The 19,317-nt window shown below is 35.2% G+C and overlaps 1 protein-coding gene across 14 annotated transcripts in view; it reads right to left on the bottom strand.

Annotated features, from left to right (window-relative positions):
- Window positions 1-19,317, bottom strand: part of PCDH15 (protocadherin related 15) — a 767,128-nt gene that overhangs the window by 49,850 nt on the left and 697,961 nt on the right. For all 14 annotated transcript variants that reach the window (XM_065919987.1, XM_065919986.1, XM_065919983.1 and 11 more), the window contains 2 exons: window positions 11,898-12,113; window positions 579-667 (listed from right to left, as the gene is read on the bottom strand). In XM_065919987.1, coding sequence (XP_065776059.1) covers window positions 579-667; window positions 11,898-12,113 — 305 coding nt within the window. The remainder of the gene's footprint in view (window positions 1-578; window positions 668-11,897; window positions 12,114-19,317) is intronic.

Below are 19,317 nucleotides of genomic sequence, written 5' to 3'. Positions count from 1 at the left end.
TTCTTGACAATATTTAGAATGTTAGGAAATTGTGAATTCATAATCACAGCTTTGAGTCAACATATTCAGTCATGTAGAGTATACACTGTTCAAAAGGCAGAGGGATATGACATGTATTTTAGAATCAAGATATGAAAGAATTAACATTCTTTAAAAATTATAGAAGAATAAGCTTTAGCCATTTAGTCACATCACTCTGAGAAATACCATTTCTTGGACTAGCTGGATTGCTGAGATAATGAGCTTTTTGAAGACTCCGGGGCCACAAAATCAAGACTTATCCTCAAATAGTTATGCTTATTTCTTATGTGCAGTATTTTGAGTTTATGTTGACCCATCAATCAAAGCATTCTGAATAAAATCTCACATCTAATTTTCATTCTTATTTGAAGAATCTTAGAATCATCATAAACTTCAAATGAAGCTACCTATTTCAATGAGTGACCTAAATTTAATTTTAAGAAGGTATTTTTAAAAATGTGTGTTTAGTCTGAACATTATAATGATCAAAATGACCTAATTCAATAAAAAACTGTAGCCATATGAAAACAAATATATAAGTAAAGAAAAACCCTTACTCTGTAAGGTCTTCTATCTTTTTTTCCACTAGAGTAGGGGGCACATTAGAAACAATGACTTGCATATCCAGCTGATTGACCACGGAGACCTGAAAGACAAAAGCAGAATTCATTTGACTTTTACTCATTAACATTTCTATAATCAAAAATTAACATTTTTCTTTTCTACTATGCAAAGACATAGTGGTTTCCAATTTAAGCATCAATGGTATTTCTAACTACATAATCTCTGTTATATATGTCAGAACAGGTTGGGAATGACAGAATAGTTGCTTACTTAGATGTTATAGAAGCTTAAGTGACTTCTACTACCATTGGTTCTGCATTTGCTTTCTTGACTTTACAAAAGCATAAAACAAATGTGGTTTTGTACATTTTTTTTAAAAAAACTGACTTACTTAAGAACACTTAGGAAAATGGAAAACCAAGTTTTAGATTTTATAAATCCTAAGAGATCCTTTATTCATTGTCATTAAGAATCTGGGACATGGATAGTTAAGAATAATTCATTCCATGAGATCACCAAATACAGAATCATGTCTGCATTAGCCAACGTTGCGTAGATAAAGAGATATACACATACAAACTCGGGCTTCCCTGGTGGATCACTGGTAAAGGATACGCCTACCAATGCAGGAGACACAGATCTGATCTCTGGGTCTTAAAGACCCCCTGGAGGAGGAAATGGCAACCCACTCTAGTATTCTTGTCTGGAAAATCCCACAGACAGAGAAGCCTGGTGGACTATAGTCTGCTAGATCACAAACAGTTGGACACGACTTAGTGACTAAAACGATGACAATACATAAAAACTACAGAGGGGGCTGAGATAAGCTAGTCTAACACTGTTTATGAATCCATTTTTTCATGTAATATTTAGAGTTCCTTCTCTGTTCTCATTTAGAAAAATGGAAGAAAAATAATAGCATTTATTTTCTGCTTACAATACATGTTTTACTGAGTCACTCAAAAGTACAGGAATTAATGGGCTTCCCAGGTAAAGAATTCGCCTGCCAGCACAGGAGACTGAAGAGACTTGGGTTCGTTCCCTGGATCAGGAAGATCCCCCGAAGGAGGGCATGGCAACTCACTCTAGTATTCTTGCCAGGAGAGTTTCATGGACAGAGGAGCCCAGTGGGCTACAGTCCATAGGGCTGCAAAGAGCTGGACAGAACTGAAAGTACTTAACATACGCATACACACAGGAATTGACACTGATTTAATTCTATAAATCATTGTATCAGGTAGTTACAGTATCATTCCAATTTTTAAATATGAAAAAAATTTAAATATCCAATTTTAAAATATGCCTCTAATAGGACAAAGAGACATTCATATCTTGATCCCAATTAAACACAGGTTTCAGAACATGTAATCTTTTATTACCTAGACATTCAAAAAATATACTGTCCTGCGTGTATATTATACACAGTGTTGTTGTTCAGTCACCTGTTTGTGTTTGACTCTTTGTGACCCCATGGACTGCAGCACGCCAGGCCTACCTGTCCCTCACCATCTCCCTGAGTTTGCCCAAGTTCATGTTCATTGCATTGGTGATGCTATTCAGCCATCTCATCCTCTGATGCCCTCTTCTCCCCTTCTGCCCTCAATCTTTCTAAGCATCATGGTCTTTTCCAATGAGTTGTCAGTTTGCATCACATGACCAAAATACTGGAGCTTCAGCTTCAGCATCAGTCCTGCCAGTGAATATTTAGGGTTGATCTCCCTTAAGATTGACTAGTTTGATCTCCTTGCTGTCCAAGGGACTTTCAGGAGTCTTCTCCAGCACCACAGTTCAAAGGCATCAGTTATTTAGCATTCTGCCTTCTTTACAGTGCAACTCTCAGAACCGTGCATGACCACTGGGAAGACCATAGCCTTGACTATATAAACCTTTATCAGCAGAGTAATGTTTTTGCTTTTCAACATGCTGTCTAGGTTTGTCATTGCTTTCCTGCCAAAAAGCAACTGTCTTCTGATTTCTTGGCTGCAGTCACAGTCCGCTGTGATTTGGAGCCCAAGAAGAGGAAATTTGTCACTACTTCCATCTTTTCCCCTTCTATTTGCCATAAACTCCGGGAGTTGGTGATGGACAGGGAGGCCTGGCGTGCTGTTATTCATGGGGTCACAAAGAGTCAGACACAACTGAGCGACTGAACTGACTGACTGACTGACTGAATAGCAGTTTTTAATATTAAATTTTAAAATTAAAAATATGTATCTAATATTATACACAGTTAAAAATGTGTAAATGCACATACACCAGGATTATTTATTTAATAGTCTGGATTAGGCATATTTAGCACTATATATCTGAATGCTATTTTGCTAGGGAATAACTTCATGTTTTGGGCTTCCCTGATAGCTCAGTTGCAACCCACTCCAGTGTTCTTGCCTGGAGAATCCCAGGGACGGCGGAGCCTGGTGGGCTGCCGTCTATGAGGTCGCACAGAGTCAGACACGAGTGAAGCGACTTAGCAGCAGCAGCTGCAGATAGCTCAGTTGGTAAAGAATCCACCTGCAATGCAGGAGACCCTGTTCAATTCCTGGGTTGGGAAGATCCACTGGAGAAGGGATAGTCTACTCCAGTATTCTTGGGATTCCCTGGTGGCTCAGCTGGTAAAGAATCCATTTGCAATGAGGGAGACCTGGGTTTGATCCCGGGGTTGGGAAGATCCCCTGGGGTAGGGAAAGGCTACCCACTCCAGTGTTCTGGCCTGGAGAATTCCATAGACTATAGAGTTCATGGGGTTGCAAAGAGTCAGACACGACTGAGTGACTTTCACTTTCAACCTCATGTTTACATATATTTTTTATATAAGCTCCAAGTTCTCTGCATATAGTTGCCCACAGATGCCCTGTCAGAAGTCATAAGTTCAAACTTCTTCAGGAACTGGGCAGGTAACCTAAATGAGGAAAGCAGTCAAAACAGTATGAAATAATAGGGAGAATTGGCAGTCTCTCAAATCAGAAAGCACATGACTCCTCTGAAGAACTCAGCTATCGCTCATCTATACTGAATATTGTGATGTGGGTAAATAGGTCCAGATCTGCTGGAGTTTTCCATCTTTCAAGGAAAGAGATAAGATGTGAAGTATTTACAACTATTTTGAAATCTTTCAAACCGTAGTGTGGGCCTAATAATTCATATGTGCAGATAGACTATATTGAGCCAGGAGTCTATCTTATTACCATCTATGAGCATGTTGCTAACACTGGCAGTTCCAACCTTGTATCTCTAACTCATTATAGGTATCTGGGATCAAATGTTTAAATTTTCCTTAAACGTGTACATGAATCTTGACTGTCCTCACACACACACAAAATCTAAGTTCATTAGAAAAAGGGGATTATCACAGGTTTTTTTGTAACTCTATTTTATCTTTTTGCATCACTCCTGAATAAAAAAATAAAAAGGGCTAACATTACATATTACATATAACATTTTTTTGCTATTTGTTTTGCTTTCTGTTTTAGTTTTTAGTAGCAAAAATGCATGATAAAAAGTCTCTAGAAAAATCTACATGAGATTTGTGAAACTGTCCTTTATTCCTTCCTCCCCTCTCTTTCTTCTTTCCTTCCCTCTCTTCCTTCCCTCATTTCTTCCTCCCTTCCTTTTTTCTCTTTCAATATCGGGTGAGAGAATGCTAAGAAAAAAAAAAAATTGATCCAAAACAAACAGCATGAAACAAATACTCTTCATGGACTCTTTTCTAAATAAGAGCAGATTTTTCAGCTTCTTTTGGAGTTTGATGGAACCATCTGATGAAGTTCTGATCAATGGAAGTCAGTGTAAAAGAAGAAATAAATACTCTTTAATCTATCCCATGTGTGAACCTTCCCTTTCTTTGGCAGTATCTGTTTGAATAAAGAAGCCACAGAGCAGGACACAGGACATGATGGAAGGGAACTGAGCCACTGAATCTCAATTTGCAAGAGATGTCAAGAACATCACCCGACCATACATGCTCTCATTGTTGTGTCCTGCAAAAACAGACCTTGTTAGTTTAAACCACTGAAATTTTGGAGTTTTCTGTTACACAGCCAGCCTATCAAAACAAAACCCCAAGGATTAATTACACATAGCTAAGAGATTTCCACTAATTGTAGATCGATGAAACACTGGAATGTTAGTTTTATTTGATATAGGGTAAAGGTAAAACTTCCCTTTGTATAAATAAGTTCTGAGTTTTGAAGTTTGTTTTACAAGTAAAACAAATGCAGTCAATTCATGTGCTGGGGACTCTATTTAGAAACAATATTTGGCCTTGAAGTTACAAGTAACTCTATCATTTATGTTTAAAATACTGTCAGTATGTTCTCTTTATTCAGAAGGATAAATTACTTCAAAGAGAATTTTTAATTTGTTAAACAAACCGAATTAAGATTTAAAGTCCTCTGGAATATGTACATATTGATTTTTTGAAAATGATTTTGAAAATGATGATTTTGTACACTTAAAATAAAAAAGTAATGCATTTTTAATTCTGATAAAATAAAAAGTCAGACTGCATTTAACTCTAGAAGTAACTATCTCAGACTTACCTACAAACAGTTTTAAAATTTAAAATCTCCGTGAAGTATTGGCATATACATATTATTTATGTAGAACATATATACTTTGTGCATATGAAGATGACAAGCTATTATAGTTTAAATTTTGATCTTCCAAAAATTTCCATCTCCCTGAAACATTGGCATCTTCTATCATCTATAGCAAAGATATCTATGTTTAAGATTCTTAGATTTTATTTATATTACTTTTCCAGTAGAGCCTTTATGCAAATATTTTTACAAATGCACTTCAGTTTATTATAGTAAATTTTTTTAAATTCTCCTTTAAAATTGCTTCATTTAATTATTTATGCCTTAATTACTAAAAAAACTTTTTCTTAACATTTTTAAAAATTATTTTTGGGATTGATTTTTGTAATGGATTAAAATTACTAGGTACAATGAAAAGAAAAAAAGAAAAAAACTAATATTTGTGCAACACATAATTCCAAAAACAGATTCTAAATCTTTTAAATTATTTCTTATGAACCTCTTATAAATCATTTTTTCTCTATTCACTTTTTAAATAATTTAGAAAGTACAGTCCAATATAAACATAACGTGAGACAAAAAAAAAAAGCCAGATATATGTAATTTTCAATTTTCTGGTAATTGTAATAGAGAAAAAAATAATGAGATTAATTCGATAATACATTTAACCTAATATAATCAATATATTATGATTCTGATATGTAATCAGTCTAGAAAAAGTGAAAATGTTAGTGAGTCATTCCTGACCAACTCTTGTGACCCCATGGACAGAGGAACTGTCCATGGAATTCTGGATTTGGTCATGGAATACTGGATTTGGTTACCATTCCCTTTTTCATGTGATCTTTCTGACTCAGGGATCAAACCCATGTCTCCTGCATGGCAGGTAGATTCTTCACCGTCTGAGCCACCAGGAAGCTAAAAAACTTATTAAGGAGAATTTTTACATGATTGTCATACTAAGCCTTTGAAATCCAGTGTGTATTTTACACAGTATGTCTAAATGCAACCTAACCACATTTCAAATGCTCAGAAGCCACATCGAGCAAAGAGTTAACACAATGGACAGCACAATTCTAGAGGTTCACACAGTTTCTTGCTTGGTCTGATCACTGTTTCTTCCTAACTGGTCTCTGGTGCAATCTCACTTTTCTTGAAAAAGAAGAGGTATCTTAAGTACTTTTTTTTTTTTTTTTGCTTTCAAATGATTGTATATATTGTCTGCAAACTCAAGTAAAACTCAAGTGGTAGTTTCTTCAAGTTTAGTTTCAATGTAAAATCTAAAATCATGCTCAGTTACACTAAAATAACTTTATTTGTCTTGTACTTTGAATGGACCTATTGCCTATGAATTTTTTTAAACATCTTACATTGGTCATTTGGAAAATATTGGTTCACTGAATATTGCCAGTTTTTCAAATATTGACACATTACATTACACAATACCAAAAAACAAATCACATTCTTCAATATTACCACTGATCTCATCAGAAAAATTTCTCAGTAATGGCAAGCTGTCAAACTCACAGTGGTGAAAACATGCTTCCCAATATACTAATTTGTACTTGAAGGCTTGAATGTCATCGTTAACAACAAATACTGTCAGTTGTTTTCCTTGAATAGACAGTCTTACCTCATTCATTTTTGTGTAAATGCCCATCAAAAATTCAAGTCTGAATAACCATGCTTTATCTTCTAAGTTATTTTTTTTTCAAATAAAAAGCTATTCCTTGGAAAAAAGCAGATAATTCAACTTGCATAGAGCTTTTCTCTGAGACAGCCATGAAACTTTCATACACATCAGAAGTGCTTTATACCTACTTCTTATTTTATTACAGAAAATATTGGAAAAAGGTTTTAGTCAAGATATTTGTTAAAAGTAACAAGTTTTACCACCTAAATAAGGGCATTCTTAGTTGAAACTGGCTTTTTTTTTTTTTTTTTTTCCTGTTTATGTATGGCTATGAAGGATACAGTGGGAGCAGCAGGGCAAATGCAATGTGGTAAAAAGACAAATCATGTCCTAGTATCTTTATGAAAGGAGCTTTGATCTCATGGACCCTGAAATGATTTGGGGGACCCTCAGGTTTTCAAGGTGAAGAAGCAAATGGCAACCCACTCCAGTATCCTTGCCTGGAGAATCCCATGGACAGAGGAGCCCGGCAGGCTACAGTCCATAGCATTGCAGAGTCAGACATGACTGAAGTGACTTAGCACGCATACAGGTTTTCATAGACCACACTGTGAGAACTGCTAACTTACACTGCAGGAGACGGACCATTCATTCACTGAACACATAAGAATTTAGTACTCAATCTATGACAGGAATTATTCTAGGTGCTTGAGATACATTAGGGATTAAATTAAATAAATTTCTTAAAATGTCCTTATAGAGCTTTTCTGAGGAAAAAGCATGAATATGATAAGCTTATTATAAAAAGAAAAAAGAAAGCAACAGTGAAGTATACAGTGATGCAGTATGTTGCAGTGTTAACTAGGACGATGAGCCTATACTTCATTGTGAGATACATTGTTACAAATATTTAGAAGAGATAAGGGAGCTAGTCCTGAACAATGTGAGGAAAGAACATGGTAGGTAGTGAAAGTGAAAGTTGCTCAGTTGTGTCTGACTCTGCGACCCCATGGACTAGACAGTTCATAGAGTTCTCTAGATCAGAATACTGGAGTTGGTAGCCTTTTCCTTCTCCAGGGGATCTTCCCAACCCAGGGATCAAACCCAGGTCTCCCGCATTGCAGGTGGATTCTTTACCAGCTGAGTCACAAGGGAAGCCCATTGTAAAATTCTCTAAATTGAGAGCATTTTTGACTATTGGAGGAATAGCAAACTGGTCAATATAATTAGGCTTGAAGGAGTTACAGGGAGAAGAGTAGAAAATGGATCACTGGAGGTCAGATTACCAAGGGCCTCGTAGTCTTCTATAACCCAAGAATTTATCTGAAAGAATCAGGCTAATATTAGAAAGTTCTGAGCAGATAGATAACAGGACCTGAGTTACATTTTAAGATATCACTTTACTTGCTATATTAAAGCCAGACTTTAGCAGGGCAAAAAAAAGCATATGAGCAAGTTAGTGAGTTTGTGCAATGATGCAAGTGAGTCATGATGCTTGATCAACCAAACTATGACAGTAAAGTATTGAAAAATATGAAGATAGCACACATATGAAGTATATATATGTTATAGAGTATATATATACATATACTCAACAATACTTACTCAGGAATTAAATGTGTGGATAAGTAGAGAAAGGAATTAAGAGACTAAGGAAAATACGTGGACAGAGGAACCTGGTGGGATACAGGTCTGTGGGGTCACAAAGAGTTGGACATGACCAAGCACACTCACATACACACACACACACACACATGGAATTCAAAATTCATTTGGTCATCAAGCAAAAATTGTGAAGACTATAGGTGGAAGAGATATGATGAGGAAGAGGAGATTAGTTTAGCAAACATCAGATAGGTCTTTAGTAGACATTCAAGTATAATTCTGCATGTACATTTTGATACATGAATTTGCAATTCAAGAATGAGCTTCAGGGTGAAGATATAAATTTGAGATCTTTTTTTTTGAAATGTTTTAATATATATAGATGATCCTTTAATGTTGTGGGACTGAATGAGTTTATTGAGTCATAGAGTGAAGATGGAAAATAAAATTAATGTCTGAGTCCTAAGAAACATTGACTCAAAGGTCAGGGGAAGAAAATGACAGCAAAAAAGACTGAGAAGGACTGAACAGTGAGGGAAGAGGTAAAGAAGAGAGAATGGTGGCCTGGAATCCTAGTAAACATAATAATCAACCAAAGAAAGTTAATGGTTCAAATAAGAGAAGATTCAGATTACCAGTGCTTTTAATAAGTGAAAGTCATTGATGATGTTGGCATAGCAGTTTTGGATGAGTGGTGGGAGAGAGATTTTGATTTAAAAGGTGTTTAAGAGAGGGCTTCTCTGATGGCTCAGCAGGAAAGAATCTGCCTACAATGCAGGAGATTACAGATTTGATCCCTGAGTTGGGAAGATTCCCTGGAGAAGGAAGTGATGGTCAAAGAGTGGGTGGTTTGAAATTGAGGCTATAGAAGGAGTGTCATAAGTGGCAATGGCAAAAAATAACTCAGGTTTTAAGTGGTTGCAATAGGATGAAAAGTAAAGTCATTGGAGGAAAGGCATTCAAGGAATTGTGAGTTAAGGATATTGGAAGAATCCTCTCTGTGCATAATGAAATTGTGAAAATGTAGGAGGATTGTTGGAGAAAGTAACTTGGGAGTAATAATAACTTGGGAGCCAAACTCATTGAGATATATTGGGGATTGACTAAAGCTTGGGAGTCCCAGCAATGAAGTGAGGCAGTTAATGACCATCAGATGATGAAAATCAAGGCTGATTCTTAGGAAGGAAGGAGGGCCTAGAAGCCGTGATGTTGCACAGTGAGGATCCTACTCTGCAGGCAGGTAGTATGAAGACTGACAAAAACAGAAAAAAATACAAACAAAAGCTTCTGCTTGAGGAGGCAGCAGAAGAAGTAGTGTCCTCAGGGGAGAATCAGATTTGCTCTAAGCAAGAAAGTTTTATCAAAGTTAAAAACTGTGTCTTCATTCACTCCTACTTAATTTTTATCAATGTTTTCCCATTAATTTTAGGGGAAAAGTTTCAATGTTTTCAATATGGTCTACATCTTATATACTTCCATTTCCAGCCCTGTCTCATTCACTTTCCCTCCCTCACTCTGTCAAGCTGAGTAAATATCTGTCAGTTGTTGAGAATTGTCATGATTTCCCTTCCTTCTTGATTTTGGCACTTGTTTTCTTTGCATAAGTCATTTTTCTCCATGTCTTCCTTCTCTTTTCTGAAAGGATTTCAGATTTTATCATAAATGCATTATGACCTGATGTGAAGAGCCGACTCATTGGAAAAGACTCTGATGCTGGGAAAGACTAAGGGTAGGAGGAGAAGGTAGAGACAGAGGATGAGGTAGTTAGATGGCATCATTCACTCAATGGGCATGAATTTGAGCAAACTCTGGGAGATGGTGAAGGTCAGGGATGACTGGTATGCTGCAGTCCATGTGGTTGTAAAGAGTCAGACATGACTTAGTGACTGAAGAGAAACATATTTTGCTAGGATGATTTCCTTGTATAAATATTGTGATTTACAAATATATCACATTATGATTATTTTGAACTGAATCTTTCTAAATACGTTTTGGATAATTTTAGAGGTATATCTTAAATTTACACACTATAGTTTATAGAGTCCAAATAAGAAGCCCACAAACTTAACATTGCTTATGTACATATTATATAGATACCTATATAGTTATATTCTATTTATGTTCTTAAAATATTTTAGTTATACTTAGTGTAGCAGCCTTATTATTCAGCCTTAACAGGAAGAGAAATGGCAATATGACATTATATAAAGCTTACAGATCTTACTTTGATTTAAAAAATCTATGCCAACCTTAAAATTTTGTATATCAAAAGCTTTTTCGCTTACATTGGCCTTTGTTATAAATGAGAATGTTCTGGCCTTCATATCCATCATAATCATGGTGATTGGTCTTCACCATTATCTAAGAAGAAAAATATTTATGTTGCATCTGAGTGAGTGAAAGTCACTCAGTTGTGTCTAACTCTTGGTGACCCCATGGAGAGTAGTCCATGGAATTCACCAGACCAGAATACTGCAATGGATAGCCTTTCCCTTCTCCAGGGGATCTTCCCAACCTAGGTCTCCCACATTGCAGGTGGATTCTTTACCAGCTGAGCCACAAGGGAAGCCCAAGAATACTGGAGTGGGTAGGCTTTCCCTTCTCCAATGGTTCTTCCCAACCCAGGAGTGGAACCAGGGTCTCCTGCATTGCAGGTGGATTCTTTACCAACTGAGCTATTGCATCTATTTGATGTTTAATCTTGTTCTGATAACTAAATAAGGACAGTGAAAATTGAAGATTTAATAAAGTATAAATAGCAAAAGAAAATTATACTGGATTCAGTCTTTATGTGACAAATATTTCCAGTAACAATGATATTTATAACATTTATTAGTTTTATCAGAAAAAAAAAGTCTAAATAATCTGTACTTCTAAAGTAGCAATTTCATAGGATAGATGCTTTGTTGTTGACGATTTTGAATAAATGTCAATATCAGATTGTCCTTGATAATAACCTACCACTGAGCTTGTGTACAGCCTAAGAAACAGAAAGAAAAGTGATTGGTGACTGAAGCCAAATATATTGATAGCTTAGTCAAGGGTCGCCAATGTCATCAATAAGGAGTTGGGTAAAAGAAAATCACTTCTGCTGGAACATAAATTTGCTCTAATACATTTTTTGTTTCCCTAATTACAAAAGGCCTAAAAGTAATTTAAATAGTAATGAAAGTTTCATACATTTTCATTTCTACAGCACAACTCTGTGAAGCATTTAAAAATTGTAAGCAGCTCCAGCAAATTTTTATTAAAAAATGAGATCTGCAGACCAAACAGAAAACCAGTGCTTAAGACAATGCTGTCAGGGTCATACTCAAAAACAATATGATTAATTTCTGAAATGTCAAAAAATAAACCACCACAAAGCTCTAATTTTTTAATATTCTAAACTATATGTAGTAACAACCTGGATGAAAGTTAATCACATGGATGTTTTAGAAAATCTACTTCCAATATTTAAAAGTTCTAGGTGTTAAAACATTAACCCCTGGCTAGTACTGCACATACCCCCTTTATCTGAAGTTTTATCTACTCACCAGAACATCTGCTTTGCCACTTAGTCCCTTCCCATAGTCGTCAGTTGCGATGACTTGAAACTTAAAGTAAGACCGCCTCATGTTATGGAAGAGCATAGCCGTTTTGATAAGCCCTGTGTATGTCTCCACCACGAATCCTTCCTTTCCTTCTTTAATTGGTGGTATTATGAGTCTGTATGCCATGGCACTATAATTACCAGTATCTTTATCAGTCGCCTAGGAGGGAAAAAGTACAGGTTATAAATAAGTTGGAAAGAAATAACCTTTATGAAAGAGCTTATTTCTGTTTGCAAGACAGCTGTTTCTTGGGTAAGAATACCACAATAAAGTCCTCCTAAAGTTACATTTTTCTAGGTACCATTATATAGATGTATAGACTTTGTATACACAGGGTTGAACAACTGTTATGAGAAGGATAATGACTACTGAACTGTGAATACAAGGGACAGAGACACTAACTCAGTCCCACTGATGAACCGAGTGTTTTGATTGGCATGTTTAATGGGGTCAGCACTGGGCTGAGATCCAAATTGGTTTAAGGATGGGACTGTTTACCTAACCATTGTCTTGTGTAGTAGGCATAGCATGTAATTGTGTTTTTGATCTATTTCCTAAAAGGAAAAAAAAATAAAGTAATACACTAAAGTATTTCAGATGACACCAGGACAGTATTTAGAGCTTTTATAAGTTTAGAGTTATATAAAGAGATCCTGATTAGTAAATGCCATATCATAAGAGAGTGTTAGAATACTAATGCAGCTTCATTTTCCATCAGCTTGTATCTTGATTAACCAAATTTGTCCCTGATTGTAGGTACTTATGATCTACATGACGCGGTTTCTTCACACTTAGAAATTAAAAAGAAATAGTTGTTTAGAATATTTTTTTTTTTTGAAAAATAAAGCTGGGAGCATAGCAATATTAGCCTGGCTCTTTTGTTTCTACTTCAGGGAAATTTTTCAGACTGCCAATTTGTCACAGTGAAACATCTGATAGACGAATGGTGGATATGATAGTTTTAGTGAATTTATATAAGGCTATATAACTTTATTTGTGATACTAGATATGCAACATTTAGATTTTAATTATAATTACTATTATCTGATTATTCTTATTTTAAAATATTTTTATTAAATATCAGATATCAAGCATTTATGATTCATCATTACAATGCTAAGAATTTTATAAAAATATTTTTGTTTAACAAAAATAAAACTCTCCAAGGAATATATTATTCTAGTACTTATATTAGTGTTGTCCAACAGAACTTTTGCCAATGATGGAAGTGCTCTAAATGTCCTCAGTCCAAGGCAGTAGTCTCACGCCACTGAACACTTGAAATGAGGCTAATGTGACTAAGGAAGTAAAATGTGAATTTTGTATTAAATTTGAAAAGCCAAAGGCTACAAAGTAAGTGGCAAAGTTTGGCTATGAATAATTACAATAATAGTAAACAATAGAAAATGCATGTTGAGATTCAGCACAAAACTCAAAAATTTGAATCTCTAACTTTAAATTCTATATATGTGTTTAACTATTTAAAACATTTCAGGATAACTCTGCTAGACAAGGTAACTTGAAGTAAAAAAATCCAGATATTTTCCTTCGGGATAAAATATTTCTCAAAATTCAAAAGTTAAAATTTTCAGTGTTAGAATATGACAAGCTCGAACTACCAGTTCATCTTTTTAAATGCCCTGTATGTTTGACGTAATGGCAGAGCTTCATTTCTGTATTAGAGGAATAGGAATTAGATTCTAACATAGATCATATTATCACTATACAAAGAAAAAAAAAAGGAAGAAAAAATAGTTATCAAAGTGTTTATTTTTAAGCTTTAAACCCAAGTTTTTACTCATATAATAAAGTATAGAGTAAGAAATAAAAAGCACATTCCCAATTGAAATTAAAATGAGTTTGGATTAAGTAATTAAAGGTATTTCTTTCATATACTAGGAGCAAATTTAAGATGTACTGAATCATTCAAAAATATGACTGAATATTATTCTATCACTTATGATTAACATGAGTATTTTCTTTGAAATAAACTTTTTATCATTAATGAAACTTTATTGAGGTATAAGAAACTGGTACTGAACATGTACAAATCATAAATATGCAGTTCAATAAAAAATTACAGAATATACACATCCAATGAGCCAGCACCTACATCAAAAAATAAAACATTACCAGCATCCCAGAATGTTCATCATATCCTTCCAGTCATACTTTGTTCCCCAGAGAAACCACTACTCTGATTATCAACTCCATTCATCAGTTATGCTTATTTTTAAATGTTATATTAATGGGATCATAATTTATGGTCTATTTTTTGTCTAACTTCTACTCAGGTTTTTATTGTAAGATTCCAAACCTTAATATTTTAAAACAAACCCTGTAACACAGTAAAAAGAAAAGAAAAGGCAGTTAAAGCAAAATCATTTTCATTGTTTTGATTGTTTTGTATATTAAGCTTCTTTGCACTGTTCTTACTGATTACTTCCAATTTCAATAAACATGTAATTTTGGTTTGCTGTATTCCTAACTTACTAAATTATTATAGTGGCATATTTTGCCTTAACAGATTAAGGTGTTTTTAAACACAACTTTCCTGAAACAAATAATCACTTAATGCAAAAGTTTGGGTAACTCAGAAGTATCTTTTAAGCATAACTTTCCCTCATACATTAGGAGCAAATTACCGAAAGTGAGATACAGAATTTAAAAAAAAAAAAAATCATGTTTACTGGACTATATTTTTTTAATTGAATGAAAGATTTCTTAAATTCTACAAAAGTTTCACACATTATTTTCTATAATCCCATCAGTTCAATTCATTTCAGTTCAGCTCAGTCATGTCTGACTCTTTGTGACCCCATGGACTGCAACACACCAGGTTTCCCAGTCTGTCAACTCCTGGAGCTTGTTCAAACTCATGTCTGTTGAGTCAGTGATGTCATCCAGCCATCTCATCCTCTGTCATCCCCTTCTCCTTCTGCCTTCAGCCTCCCTCAGCATCAGGGTCTTTTCCAATGAGTCATTTCTTCACATCAGGTGGCCAAAGTATTGGAGTTTCAGCTTCAGCATCGGTTCTTCCAATGGATATTCAGGACTGACTTCCTTTAGGGTTGACTGATTTGATCTCCTTGCAGTCCATGGGATTCTCAAGAGTCTTCTCCAACACCACAGTTCAAAAGCATCAATTCTTCAGCGCTCAGCTTTCTTTATAGTCCAGCTCTCACATCCATACATGACTACTAGAAAAACCATAGCTCTGACTAGATGGCCCTTTGTTGGCAAAGTAATGTCTCTGCTTTTTAATATGCTGTCTAATCAAACTGATCACATGGACCACAGCCTTATCTAACTCAATGAAACTATGAGCCATGCCATATACGGTCACCCAAGATGGACAGGTCATGGTGGAGAGTTCTGATAAAACATGGTCCACTGGAGAAGGAAATGGCAAATCACTTCAATACTTTTGCCTTGAGAACCCCATGAACAGTATGAAAAGGCAAAAAAAAAAAAAAAAAAAGATATAATTCCATAATGACCCATTTTTTTCCCCTTCTACTGCTACATTATCCTTCTTTCCTTCCCCCTCTCCAGTGGTAACCACTAGATTGTTCTCTATATCTGTGAGTCTGCTTCTTTGGTGTTTTTTAGATTTTTTTTCAACTATATAAAACTACTGTCATATATATGCTATCTATAATGGCTCCACTTAAATTTTCTGATTCTTTTAATAGATTTGATCCTTTTTGGAATCTGAAAATGTCTCATTTCAGAATACAGTTATGAGGATAGTTGCCAGGATCATTAGCATTCTTTCAAATCTCTCCCCTCTCTCTCACATTCAGTTGAAACTAGCAAGTTAAAATATGAATGATAAAATTTCCATAGGTACTCTACTTATGACCAATTTAAAAGATTTTCAAGTTTAACTTTGTCTATTTAATTTACAACAAACACATGGTTTTAGACCAAAACTTATATACAGTTGACCCTTGCACAACATGGATTTGAACTACAAAGGGCTCAGTTAAAGCCAGTGACTGAGGCTGGGTTAGGCTTAGATTAGCAACAAGTAAAGTGCTCTTTAAAAGACAAGGTCTATTTATGTTACTTATATAATGGTATGTTATTGCTGCTTTGGTGAGCTAACATTTATCGACCAATTATGATTGTCCAGGGGCTGTGTAAATACTTTTCATACATAATCTTATGTCATCCTTTCTATGGAACAAGTTTTATTGCTATTAATTTATAGGTGCAGAGATGGAGGCTCAGAGAGATCAGTGATTGACTAACAATCATAAAGATGTGTGTTAGTTGTTCAGTTGTGTCTGACTCTGCAATCCCATGGACTGTAGCCCACCAGGCTCCTTCATCCATGGAATTTTCCAGGCAAGAATACTGGAGTGAGTTGCCATTTCCTTCTCCAGGGGATCTTCCTGACCCAGGGATAGAACCCAGGTATCTCACATTGCAGGCAGACGCTTTACTGTCTGAGCCACCAAGGAAGCCCTCACATCATAAAGATAGTTGAAAGCAAAGCTGGGTAGATATCATGCTAAAACCTATATTATAACCACTGCATTCAATATGTCAGATTAAGTATCAGAGCTAAAATTCTAGTGGAAACAACACTGAAATATAGATAATAGGGAAAAGAGTATATCAAGGCTGTATATTGTCACCCTACTTATTTAACTTATATGCAGAGTACATCATGAGAAAGGCTGGGCTGAAGGAAGCACAAGCTGGAATCAAGATTGCCGGGAGAAATATCAATAACCTCAGATATGCAGATGACACCACCCTTATGGCAGAAAGTGAAGAGGATCTAAAGAGCGTCTTGATGAAAGTGAAAGAGGAGAGTGAAAAGTTGGCTTAAAGCTCAACATTCAGAAAACTAATATCATGGCATCTGGTCCCATCACTTCATGGCAAATAGATGGGGAAACAGTGGAAATAGTGACAGACTTTATTTCTGGGGCTCCAAAATCAGTGCAGGTGGTTATTGCAGTCATGAAATTAAAAGACACTTGCTCCTTTGAAGAAAACTTATGAACAACTTAGCAGCACATTAAAAAGCAAAGACATTACTTTGCCAACAAAGGGCCATCTAGTCAGAGCTATGGTTTTTCCAGTTGTCATGCATGGGTGTGAGAACTGGACTATGATGAAAGTTGAGCACCAAAGTATTGATGCCTTTGAACTGTGGTGTTGGAGAAGACTCTTGAGAATCCCTTGGACTGCAAGGAGATCAAACCAGTCAACCCTAAAGGAAATCAGTCCTGAATATTCATTGGAAGAACTGATGCTGAAGCTGAAACTACAATACTTTGGCCACCTGATGTGAAGAACTCACTCATTGGAAAAGACCCTGATGTTGGGAAAGACTGAAGGCAGGAAGAGAAAGGGACAACAGAGGATGAGATGGCTGGATGGCATCACTGACTCAATGGACATGAGTTTGCATAATCTCTGGGAGTTGGCGATGGACAGGGAGGCCTGGCATGCTGCAGTCCATGGGATTGCAAAGAGTCGGACACTACTGCGTGACTGAACTGACTGACTGAACTGAAAAGATCTTAATAATTTTTCCTAAACATATCAAGGAGATAGGAAGAAACTAAGTATGAAGGTCAAAAACCAAATGAAAACAAGAATCTAGACAGCTTAGTACTGATAGTAAGTTCACTTACAGGCTTTCTGTTGATCCAAGTGAACTTAAAATTTAATTTATGAGGTCTTGAGTGTCTCAGAGAATAGGAGGCAAGATCCAAGGCCCACTCATAGATGTGAGTCTAATAAGACTCCACTCTGAAGAATGCTAAATTCTCATTTTAAAGGTGAATAAGAAATTCATCTCTCCTTTCCAGCCACTGCCCCTGCCACAAAATAAAACTGCCTGGTTTAAACCTTGATGTTGAATGAAATGGATTAAAAAACAGAAAGCAAAGAAACCCAAACTTTATTGAGACTCAATCTATAACCAACACAAGCCTTCATCAGAATTTTCAGACTTTATTCACACACAACTGATTTCCTCAACTCAAGGATAAATCATAATGTTATCAATTTGTAAATTCAGTGGTCCTGAACTCTACCTGAACAAATAGATGAACCACAACTGATAATTTGATTTTTAATGATAACAGCCTAGTTTTCTCACAGAAGCAACCACTTTTTCAAAAAAGTTACCTACAATCTACGCTTCAAGTAATTCTAACAAATAAACTCCAAGAAAGATGAAAAGTTAGAGTCAGATAATTCTCAAAAGGAACCAGAAACCAAGTATCATGAAAAGAGAGTCCAATGAGATAGAAAATCAAAGTCATACCCATAAAGGCTTTAAGTATCTGAATTAGGAAAACAGTATAATGTAAATGTTCAACATGTTTCATTAAATAATAGAGATTTTTAAAATATAAATAAAATGAGAATAGTTGAACATAAGTAAAATGTATCTTCTAGAAGCAAAAAAAAAATAACAAATAAAAAAATCATAGGTGAAGTTGTTAGAAGCTTATGCATAGGGCACAAGAGTGTTAGTGTACTGAATGAAGAGCAAAAATTAGGTTTCATGAATTCTAGAGAACTAAGAATCAGATTGGAAGGAAACACTTTGCCTAAGATATTGTTAGTGAAATAAAGTATAGATAGAGTAAAATAGCCAAGAGGTATGTTTTTAAGTAAATAAATTATTAGGAATACAATCTGCATTGTTTCCATAAAAACTGAAAAACATTCATAGAAATAGTCTATGAAAGGGAAAAAAATAAAAATTATAAATCTATTCCATCATTTTTTTAGATTGTAATAAGGGGGCCTCTAACAAATTTGGCTAAACTAACATTGAAAAATTAAATCTGATCTATTGTGAAAATTCTAAATGAATCAAATTTACTAAAGAATCAATGCCACTTTATTTATTCCATCAGCTCCTTTATAATAAAAAAATTATACTGGGTTCCTGACACAGCCATTATTATCTGGAAGAGGTGACACTGGAAGATTTGATTCACTAACTTTCCTGAGTTTCTTTTTATGAGCAAAATCAGGAAAGTTATGTCTAGAGTTGTTTTTAAAAATGAAAGTCAGAAATTAATATTATAATTATACTTGCTGTAATTATATTTTTAAATGAAAACTGGGACACAGAAAACCACTTAGGCATTTCTAAGACCTCATCTGGAAAGTTTAATGCACACAGGTGGCCAACATTAAGAGAAAATCACCAAATAATTGCTTCTATCATACAGGGGAGTAGGTGAGCACATTAATTTTCTCACAGCCTAAATAACTGTTCCCCTCTGTTGACTAAATGAATACTATGGATGCAGAAATATTAGTAGAATAATTAGTGATGTCCAGAGAACTTTGAAAGCCCATTAAAGTTCAATGATGC

Source organism: Muntiacus reevesi, chromosome 2, assembly GCF_963930625.1.
Source record: "Muntiacus reevesi chromosome 2, mMunRee1.1, whole genome shotgun sequence".
In the NCBI taxonomy this organism is placed as follows: domain Eukaryota; kingdom Metazoa; phylum Chordata; class Mammalia; order Artiodactyla; family Cervidae; genus Muntiacus; species Muntiacus reevesi.
Note: the sequence above shows the minus strand (reverse complement) of the source record. Positions and strands in the feature narration are given on the sequence as shown.